The sequence below is a fragment of the Podarcis tiliguerta genome (assembly GCF_965153285.1).
Source record: "Podarcis tiliguerta genome assembly, chromosome: 13".
NCBI lineage: Eukaryota > Metazoa > Chordata > Lepidosauria > Squamata > Lacertidae > Podarcis > Podarcis tiliguerta.
The window spans coordinates 11,096,226-11,106,820 of record NC_139546.1 but is presented as its reverse complement, the minus strand read 5'-3'; the positions used below and the strand labels follow the sequence as shown (position 1 = coordinate 11,106,820).

Genomic DNA, 10,595 nt, shown 5'->3' with positions numbered 1-10,595 from the left:
GCAGCGATCCCTCTTGCTGTTCTGGCTTCTGGGATAGCTGCACAGCCTGCATTTGCTCCATAAGACGCACACACATTTCCCCTTACTTTTTAGGAGGCAAAAAGTGAGTCTTATACAGCAAAAAAATACGGTACCTCAGATCCTGGGAAGATGATGTGTTAGCACAAATGCAGTGGCTAAACTTTCACAGCGAGGTCGAAAATCCTATCCATCAAGATGCAACCCCTTATTTAATTACATCTCTACTTCAAAGTTTTTCTCTCAAAGTTCCTTTCTTTAGCTGCCTCCCAAACACAAAGGTAAAACGGTTTTCATTTGTATGTTTGTATGTGTATGAGATTCTTATCTAGATATTGGATAGCTCAGTTTGTTAAAAGTGTTGTGCAGATAATGCCAAGGTCACAACTTTGATCCCCATACAGGACAGCTGCATATTCCAGCACTGCGGGGTGTGTGTGTGTATGGACTAGATCAGGGGTGTCAAACTCAAAGGGCCGGTTGTATCTGTAGGACTTACAGTACAGGAGAGAAGGGTTCAGGCAGCCGTTGGATCTGTCACATCACAGGATGGCATGCGCTCAATATAAAAACAAGTGGAGGTTTCCTGAATGCATGTAAAGTGGAGGTTTCCTGTGTAGAACGGCCGGCGCCGCTAGAGGGCAGACGTTCTCTGGCTTGTAGGCTGCTGCGCATGCGCTGAAGAGGCGGCTTTCTTGTGTCCAAAAAAAAAAAAAAGCGAGAAAAAAAGGTGAAGGCTGGCGGCCGGCGGCGGCTACACGGGCCACGTGACAAGGTCTGGCAGGCCGGATTCGGCCCGCGGGCCTTGTGCTTGACACCCGTGGACTAGATGATCCTCAGGTCCCTTCCAACTCTACGACTCCAACATGGAGAACCAATAACCAGAGGTGTCTGTAATACTAGCTTAAACAAACTGTGCCGTCTTTTACCAATGGAAACTGAAGCACTATTACCCTAGCCCCCTGGCTACATAAAAACTCACAATCAGAAAACAAATCCTGTATTGCCAACTGCTCCCTTGAGCACAAATATGCCAATGGCATAAGTATTTGAAATGGGAGCTGATGAAGCCGAGAAGTGTAGTTTGCAAGGAGCCAAGATACATGCTGTGTTATCAACTCGTAAGTCAAGGTGTAAACTAAAACTGGCAAATTAGCTGCGCCTGGAAACCATGTGTCCCGTCCCCAGTGGCGTAGCGTGGGTTGTCAGCACCCGGGGCAAGGCAAGTAATTTGCACCCCCTAACCCGTGGATTTGCGCACCCTAACCCCCAGATGTTGCGCCCGGTGCGGCCGGCCCCCCCTGCACCCCCCACGTTACGCCACTGCCCGTCCCCCCATTCCACCAGCTAGATATTTGAAGCAGACATGCTGAACACAGTAGTCAACCCAATATTTCCAAGTGTTAACCATTTATAAATAAGTACATTTTTTTTCATACATACAGTTCATTGTACAGGTTACAATCTGTATACATTAGGGAGGGGCAGGGGAGAATGCATTCTTTTTGAACTTTTTCCACGTCTATCTGACAGCTCACATGTACAGACAATAAAACTCTGCTCAAGCAAGTACAGTGAAGGGAAAGAAACACATTTCTTTCCTTTTATACAGGAGTGGCCAAGAGTCTTAGCTGAGCGCAGGGGTTTGTGCGGCTGCCCTGCTGCAAAAGATCACAACTGTGTTGGTGATTCAATATATCAGTAAGAGAACAGAACATGCAATTGAATATTATTATACTGTACAGAGAAAATCCTTTACATCAGAATTATAGAAAAGCTAAAAGGAAAAAGAACTCAGTGTCTTCCCAGCAAGTGTCTTGAAGGATGGCAAACCTTAAAGGTTTTTTTTTCTCTTTAATACAAAGGAGTGCTGTGTTACTGTACAGAGGCAGACAAGGCAGGCAAAATGCTGCAATGCTCATAGGGAAGAAAATGCAAAATGAAAGAACACCATCGGAATGGAAAACACGCTTGAACTGGTGCAAAACATTCATCCCCTCCAAAAATACCCCAAACCCTGGACCTATACAGATCAGTGCCTTGCACTCTGTGGAAATGTCAGTATCGGTAAATAACAGTGGGTACTCCTAGGAAATGGACTCAGGGTCTGTTGCATGTCCAGGCAGAACAGAGCTGAACTGCCCCACCTTGCTCACGGACTCAGCGTGATGGCAGCCAGGAAAAAAAAGCATCATCTCTCTCTCTCCCTTTCTAAGCAAGCGTAAAAGTGCAAAAACCTCGTTCCGTTTTCCCAGTAGCCTCTCGACTCTGAAGCAGCCCCTTTCTGTGGGGAAAGCAGTTCTGTGGAGAAGATCCCAAGAAATTGTCAAGAAAGATTACAGGGTTTTATTTGCCAGGAGGGGCTGAGTCTGGTATAGCAGGTGGATTATAAACAAGAACTGCAAACGCAATAGCCTGCCATGTAATTTCAGCCCTTAATATGTTTTTGTTAGGGGAGAAAAATCAACCAGCAATTGAGTTCAAGTAATTCGGGGGGGGGGGAGCAGTTCAGTTTTTCCACCCCTTTGTGCTTGTGCCCCAAGTTCTTCCTTCGCTTTCCACAGCAACCATACATTAGTGAAGGCATCTAACATGTCAAAGGAGGTACATTATTTCTCGTCCCCTTCTAAGCCCTTTTTATAAGCTGAATTCCGGTAGATGAAGGCCCTGGGACTCCCAGCGTATTTAAGAAGAGGGAAATGGGAAGAGATGTCGCCTGCCACCCAAGAGTTTGCAAGGGGCCACCTTAAGCAGAGAAGGAGAATAATTTCTAGGCACGCAGTGATGTTCGTTGCTTTATGTAAGGCGTGGAGAAGCTGGCACTTTGGTTTTTACTAGATGACTTTCTGTGTGGATCTGGAACGGTAGCAATTTTGTTAACTGCTGCAAAAGGCCAGGCCAGTGACTTGGGCTTTCAAAATATGTGCAGGCTTCGCCCTCCCCCCTTTCTCCGCAGTCTAATGCTTGCTAGAAGAAATACATGTAATAAAAGAAAAACAGCCTTCAGGCTTAGTATCTGAAAGGAAATGTTCTCCTTCACAAATGTTCTGCATATGTGGACAGCCTCTGCCTCTTCGAAACTGCAACAGCAGGCACATTTTCAGCCACTCTCAAATAAACTCTTTACCTCTAAGTACATTTCTTGCAGCTAGCAGTAGAGCCATGTTCCAAGCTGATAGCTCACTTTCCCTGGAGCAAAGCAGACCTTGCAATGTATTCAGACTCCCACCCTATTTTAAAGAGCCGGCTCAGACTAGTTGGGTGGAATTCAGCCAACTTTTACTCAAGAGTAGACCCTCTGAAATGAAAAGACCTAATGGAGTCATGTTCTTTAATTTCAGCGAGCCTAGTCTGAGTAGGCCTAGTGTTGAATTTCACCCTGTTTCAAATTTCCAGTTTATAGGCACCCAAGTGGCGACACCCCAGGAGGCAGACTCAAACCAGGGTCAAGTTAATTGGTTGAATGCAATTGAAGTACAGCACACATATTTTTTTTTGGTATGTAAAAAGCAGCCATAGTGAAGCCTGCAAAACCTCGAGACTGTGGCAGAGGGTGGAGAGAAGTCTCTAAGTGTGCCAAAGTCCAGAAGGTGCTCTTTACATTTCAAAGAAAGACTCCATTGGCAGCTTTCTAGAATTTGTTCCTGGGACCACGGTGAGTAAAGTGGAACTCCCCCTCCTGGTCCCTGTGGTTCTGAGGCCACTCAGATATGGCAGCTACTAACACAACAAACAAAAAAGTGCTTCTTCACTGCATTCACGCAATTAAGGACAGGTCTACCTTGGTCCTCAGAGAGAAGCAGCTGGCACTGCTTCAAGAGCCGTAAAACATGCACCATAAACCTGCATCTAGATTCTAGCTCTAGAATAAGCCTTCCACTCAGCCTAGAAGCTTTCTGCAGTGTTAGAATGACAATGAAGTTGGTGGCATACGCAGGCATACATTCAAAGCAGAAATGCCACTGGACTATTTGGTGTGTTTATGCGGGTAAAGAGAGTTCTAAAACTCCAGCTTAGAGAGGGAGACAGGTGCAGTTATTTTTACAAGGCCCTTAAAAAAAAGAAAAAGCATCTGGGAGCCTTCAGGGTGGGTGGGTGGGTGAGTGTTAAGCCATTCTATCACACTTTCCTGAGTAGAAAAAGCCTCACTTGGAAAGGCATTTGAATTGCAGAAAGGACAGCGAAAGAAATTACTTTGTGCTCTATCACATTGTATTTCAGGAGAGGACACAATGAGCAACCGAGGTCTAAGCCAAGAGCAAAAACAGAAGGAACTGCCTCCTGCCAACTTCTAAGACAAAAAACGGCTCCTATTTCAGCTGAGATGTGTGTTACCTGGTAACTAAAAGCAGTCACAATTAAGCCTCAGGTGCTCCTAAAGAGAATTGCTAGGAGATCAGTTCGATTAAGTCACAGCAAATGTTTCTCTTTATATTGATAAAAGGACTTCGCCTTCTGATACTTATGTACAACAGCTAATACTTGTGCTATATATTTTGAGTCATTGCTTCTGTTTGAATACACTGAAAGACGAGAGCTGTTCTGTTGTATTTCTAATGAAGACACTGATCACACTTAAATAACCAGCATTTATCATAGTGACAAATGAAACTGTAAAGTGCACCCCCCCCCCCATTTACAAAGAGAGCAGGTGACAAACCCATCAGTGCAAAAATCCTGTGAAATCACAACACAGTACCGGGGGGGGGGGGGGAGGGGGGCGGAGAGGAGAGAAGAAGAAGAGGTGGAAACCCTGCCCGATGGAAGTATTAAAACCTCGTTTTGGATGTGCATGCCATTTCTTTCACTAAACACTAAATGTAAACAGATATGGTACTGGGAACCCCATGGCAGTGAAGAGCAGAGCAAAGCAGCCAAATTCAAGAACTACAGCATTATGCCATCAAGAGGATTCGTATGTTGGAACTGCAAAGGTGATCGGATCGGCATGACAGCAACATTGTTCCTCTGCCTCCCGCATGGTGGAGACAGCTAAATTTGGTTGCGTTTCTCTACTTGCTTTATCGGGAAAGACAGCAGGTTAATGCCTCAGTGCACTCCAGCCATACCAAACAATTTGGTGCGAGGATCTTTTACCGTAGCCCAAAAGGCAAACAACAACGGAAACGATTCATTTGACCTTCCACTGTCCGCTGCAGTAAAATGGGTTCTATCTTCTGCGTGATGCAAGCAGTTCCAAAATAGTTGCCACAAATCTCTCAAGGAAAGGAAAATCACCGATAAACACATGCAAACATATTCTCGTATGGTGGTGTGTATTCCAGTTTTTAAGAGTTTAAAGTAATCTGTCTTTATAAAGCAGGAAAAAATGTCTAAGACAACACTAAAATCATAAGGATGATTCCCTACATATAGCAAGTGCAGGGGGGAGGTTATCAACCCTTTTTTTACTTCCCCAGGACAACAAAAGTAACGTGTGGGGAAAGCCGGAAGTAGCTTTATCCATCCCCAAAATAGAGGAAAGCAAATTTGCACCTTCTTTATATCTTGCGTTATGTATGAAAGCTCCCTCCCCCCTCTCTCATACACACACTCACAAGAGGGTACAGCACTGTCCCTTTCAACATGCAAGTTGAAACAGTGGAAAAGCATATTCCCGAAAAATGTAGCTGCCAACCTCTGGACTTGCTGGGCACCAGTACACCTTGGCAAGCCCCATAGCAGCAGAAGAAATTATGCTAACACCTCTTTTGCTAAGTGTTTTCTATTACTGCAGGTTCTGGAATACAACAGCTGGAAAAAAAGATGTACAAAAAGAGTCCCAAGGAAAGATCAAAGTAAAAACCAAAGTAAAACAAACCCTTGAAAACATCCCCTTCGCACTCAAACAAGGACTACTCGTACTGAGAATGAAAAGATTTCCTGAAACTGTTACGTTAATCTCTTTTGTGTCTCTGAATTCCAGGACCTTAAAGCATAAACATATTGTTAGTAACACTTCCAGGTATGGAACCCGCCAACCTCACCTGAAGGTGCAAGCCTTGCTGTTTAATGGAAATGCCTTTTCTAATCACTTTTCTATTTATAGAGAGGGACTCCTGAGGACAGCAAACGGACTTCAGAAAGAAGCCAAGTACTGAAAGTAAATCATAGGAAGCAAAGGGTATGTATATACCTGATTTATGTTTCAGAAATCATTGTATCGTTTTGCACATCCTGATAACAGAAATGAGGAACTCCGTTTCAGCTGGGACAAAAGACTAGCCGTCCAGGGCTGGTGCAATCACAGCGTGGAGGAAAAAAAAAACCCTGCTTAATTAACAGGAAGCCAGCTTTATCCTTTGTCCAACCAAAATGAAGAAAGGGCAAGGTGTGATTTTGCATTCCTTTGTGTCCCTGCCATTTTACTGTACCTCTGATGACCTTTTGAGCACCTGCATACATTCACAGATTCCCTATAGCGGCATGAATTTGAAAAGCCCTTGCTACTCAGGAATGACCTTTAAGTGCCCTCAGAACTCCTCGCCATCGTTTTTTGTCAACATCTGATCTTCTCCCACCCAGTTCTGCCTTCTGTATTTGGCCTGGGAAAACAGCTCCAGCTTCTAACACTTAAGAGCATATTCCTCAAACATCAGTATCGTATTGGTCTAAATGACCCAAGTCGCAGCGCCCCACAACCAGAAGAAGAAGAGTGGAAGGAAGTGCTTCACTCCAAGTGAAGTGTCAGCCGGAAAAGGAATGCCGAGATGGCTCAATGGGTCTCTAACTCAGGAAGCATTGCTAGGAGTGTACTAATACTGACTTCTAGGGGAAGGCATTAACCGTCACAATGGGAGTGCCTGTACAAATTCTGCTTCTCTTTCTCAGTTCCCCCCCATCACGCTTTCAAATGATAGGACACCTCACAGTTTATAATGAGCTTTCTTGATTTGGGAACAATACCTGGAGTGCGAATCGGTAAGGTGCTGTTCCATTAGGAGGACAAGCCCACTGATAATGGACAGGAAGTCCGATATACAGACCGAGGTAGCCGCCCACTGATTGGCTGAAGTGGAGAGAACTTTGATTTCTCCCTGAATATTTGTTCAACTGCCTCAGAGGAAATCAAAACAGTATCATTCCGAACATGCCTTTCAAAGCAATGTTACCCGTGGAAGTCCATACCAACAGACTGGCTGGAAAGGATTTTGAAAAATTCACAACCATGAACCCTTAATACTAATGTTCAAGCCTATCACACCAGATAAAGCAGGATGGGTTTTATGCATAGCTCCTCACCGTATTACGAACAAAATAAAAGCCCCATTCTGTGCAGGTCAACAAGCTCTTTGGACACAACAAAACAATGTGGACAGCACTGCGCTGACTGAAAGAGTGCAATTTCCAAGTCAAAAGGGCTCAGTACTCTGGAGGAAAATTTAGTAAGTGTTTCAAAGCCTATATTCAAACCAATCTGAATTTTGAAATTCGCATTTTGTTTTTTCAAAGAGCTGGTTACCTCTCTCGAGCGATTCCTTCTAGGTCAGCCCCAACACCGTGTATTAACATTGCCTAATTGACAGCTGAAGACATGTACAGTGCTGGCTTTATCTGAGGTCAGCTGTGTGCAGCAAAGGGTTTGGAGCATGTCTTGGACTGCCTCATCATCATACAGAAAAAAAACCCTAGTTGGTGGCCTGCTAGGTGAATGAAAAATTCAAAAAGGGGGGAAGGAAAACAGCAGTGTAATGTGGGAATTCAGCCGGGAAAAGTGTGCTGAAAACAAGGCTCTTACTCCAAGACACGTCCGTTTCACACATTAGACTCCACAAATGGTCTCTTTGGTTTGATAGGGGATGTCTGTCCTTGCCTGGAGTCTCTGGAGAGTTGCCTATAGAGGTTGTCCTGATACGCCTGTGCAACAGGCAGTGTCCTGGCCACCTTAACATCGGGATACGAAGAGGTTTGGCTAACTCTCTCTAGGAGGTCTCCTCGGGAGCCATTGGCCAATATCCCATGTGGGCTGTAATAGTCGTCTTCCAGCAAGTGGCCATTCTGTGCATTGTTGGTTTTGTTATAAAAGGCAATGCTGCTGATTGAGGAAGGCGGGCTGAACGTTTCTGGCTGGGGGAGGTTTCCTGGGGACGTGGGGCTGATGACAGTATCCACTGAAGACACAGCCCAGGTTCGGTTCTGTTGGTGCAGGTGGGGATACTGCTGAGTCCGGGCCGTTTTATCAATGATTCCCATGAAAGGCGTGGTCCTGGAGCGGGCAGGCTCGCTGGGGTAACCGCCCTGCGTTGGAGAGACTGGGGAAAGCTCATCGCATGACCTGTCATAGGCTGGCTTAAGGGGGATCTCCATCTGCTGAATAGAAGCAGAAGGGCGGAAGGGGGGGTTCAGATTGGGAGTGGATGAGATGCTATTGCTGGAAGGGGAAAATCGGAGGCCAACACTCTGAGAATGAAGCAGGGGCCTTGGGGTCGGGGGGTGAGGTTTGATTTCATTGGGGTTTACTGCCATGGGCCTTCGTATCAAGTGAGAGATATCTGGTGAGCCAAGCTGGCTAGTGGGGAGGGAGGAACGTTCGAGATCGAGCTTTGTATGACAGACAGGGTAATAGGAAGCTGACTGGCTGCGCCCGATCTGCGGGGTCTGGTTATATCTCATCCCACCACGATAGGCAGAGGAAGGCCTCTGTGGAAGATCCTCTTTAGCCAGCCCTCCATGCTGACAGATGGCCCCTGCACTGAGACTGGCCTGAACGTGCTGCATGGGCCGCCCATCCCCCACTATCCCCCCAATGGAGCTCTGGTAGACCAGCCGGTTTTGGCCAGCAGCCGCTTCCGACGACGCCGACTGGTATTTGCTGGTCATTGAATGGGCCACCTGGCCGTAAGTGCCCGTCGGGATCACAGTACTGCAGTGCACAGCCGAACTCGGCTGGTTGCTTCTGACGATCTGTGCCTTGGCAGGCTGCAACCTGAGCCCTTGCTGGGGGACGGCAACAGGCAGCGGAAGCATCTGGAAGGACCTCTGTGTCATTTTGGAGAGTGGAGACTTTGGCCGACTGGGAAGTTGACTGATGCTGGGTTCCTGCTGATATCGTACGGGTGAGCCGGACTGAGCCCTGTAGACACTCATGCTATCTGCTGGAGGGCTGGCTCGGTACTGAGGGCCTCTACGAAGGGGAGAAGGAGGTGGGCTTTGATACTCTTTCCCTTGGCTACCTACCGGAGGTGGGCTAAAGCGGTAAGACGAGGCTTGGTGAGCAGGAGATGTGTGTGCTGGGCTAGGCCTATAATGAGAGTTCTGGTGCGTTGGGGAGAGAGCTGGGGAGGTGGGCTGGTACCCTTGCCTTGTTGGTGACCCCACAGAACTATTTGACCTGAAGTCAAACACCTGATGTGAGCTAAGCGGTGAGCTGGAGATGTAGGCAGAGTCTCGGTGGGCAGGAGAAGAAGGTGGGCTCTGGATGATGGGCAGAGTTTGGCTCGGCCGCGACTCCGTCTGCAAGCCAACAGAAATGTTTTCTTCTACATCTTGCTCAAGGTACTCCTCTTCCAAGATGTCCTGCACTGCATACAACTCTTCGTGCTGCGTTTCAGGTTCAGATGCCGCAAGAGGCTCTTGCTGGAGCTGCGCCTGCGTCTGTCTGCACTCTTCCTCCACCCTCATCAGCAGCCGCTGGATCTCACGGTTGTTCGGACAGAGCTTGATGGCCTCGTTCAGGTCCTCCAGCGCTGCTGAAAACTGCCTGCTCGACCCAAGAGAGGGGACAAAAAAAAGAAGGACCAAAGTTACTCTGGATCGGAACGGATTTGGGAAGACTTAAGCAACAAGTTTCTTGCGAAGAAAAGCATTGCTAGCCATGGTGGGGAGGATGTTCCGAGTCCTGCAAGAACCAGATTCTTCAGCCTTTGGCTGTTTCTTCCATTTCCACAGCAGAGGACACAAGCCAGTTTTCCCAAGATTGCTCTCTTGGAAATGAAGGGAACAAGGAAGGCAGCTTTGTGGTATGCAGGGTAGGTTTAGCTGTGCCCCTCCAACTATTTAAGGTCTGAGCTTAAGCCCTTACAATGCTCCGGGCAAGTGGCAAGCTCTGGCCTCCCTGCAGCCAATGCATTCTGCTCTGAGAATTGTTCTCTTGGGAATGAAGGGAACAAGGAAGGGAGAGAGTGCCTGACACAAGCCCACAATGCCTTTGGCTATCTTTTGAGGAACAGAAGGGTGGGGAGTTTGGGGGGAGGTGGGTTGTCATTTACAGGGACACTGGTAGCTTTTCAACAAAACAGTCATCTACTCAAATGCGATTGGTAGAGAATATCCTCTACGCCCTTCATGCATTTCGTTTTATTGTTTGGTTTTTTAAAACACAACAATTTCCCCAAGCCCCAAAACTTTGACCTCCCCTGACTGCTGATGCTAGGAGGCAAGGCATGGCATGGCAAGGGAAGGCTTTTTCTTTCTTTTTTTAAAGTGCTATAATGGACCCTGAGTGAAGAAATGTGGGAGAGTCCCAGAAAGGAAATTGGTTGCCAATTTATTGCAAGCAGTGGGGAGCCGAATATGAATGCGTAAAAGAAGGGAAAAGTGTGGCTCAATTCGTAGAGCTCTGTTTCTGGAATGGAAGT

At 46.8% G+C, this 10,595-nt stretch overlaps 1 protein-coding gene across 2 annotated transcripts in view; it reads right to left on the bottom strand.

Annotated features, from left to right (window-relative positions):
- Positions 1-1,411: 1,411 nt before the first annotated feature.
- Positions 1,412-10,595, bottom strand: part of TANC2 (tetratricopeptide repeat, ankyrin repeat and coiled-coil containing 2) — a 197,838-nt gene continuing 188,654 nt past the window's right edge. For both annotated transcript variants that reach the window (XM_083407362.1, XM_083407363.1), the window contains exon 27: positions 1,412-9,718. In XM_083407362.1, the coding sequence (XP_083263488.1) occupies positions 7,774-9,718 (1,945 nt within the window). In that variant the 3' untranslated portion in view covers positions 1,412-7,773. The remainder of the gene's footprint in view (positions 9,719-10,595) is intronic.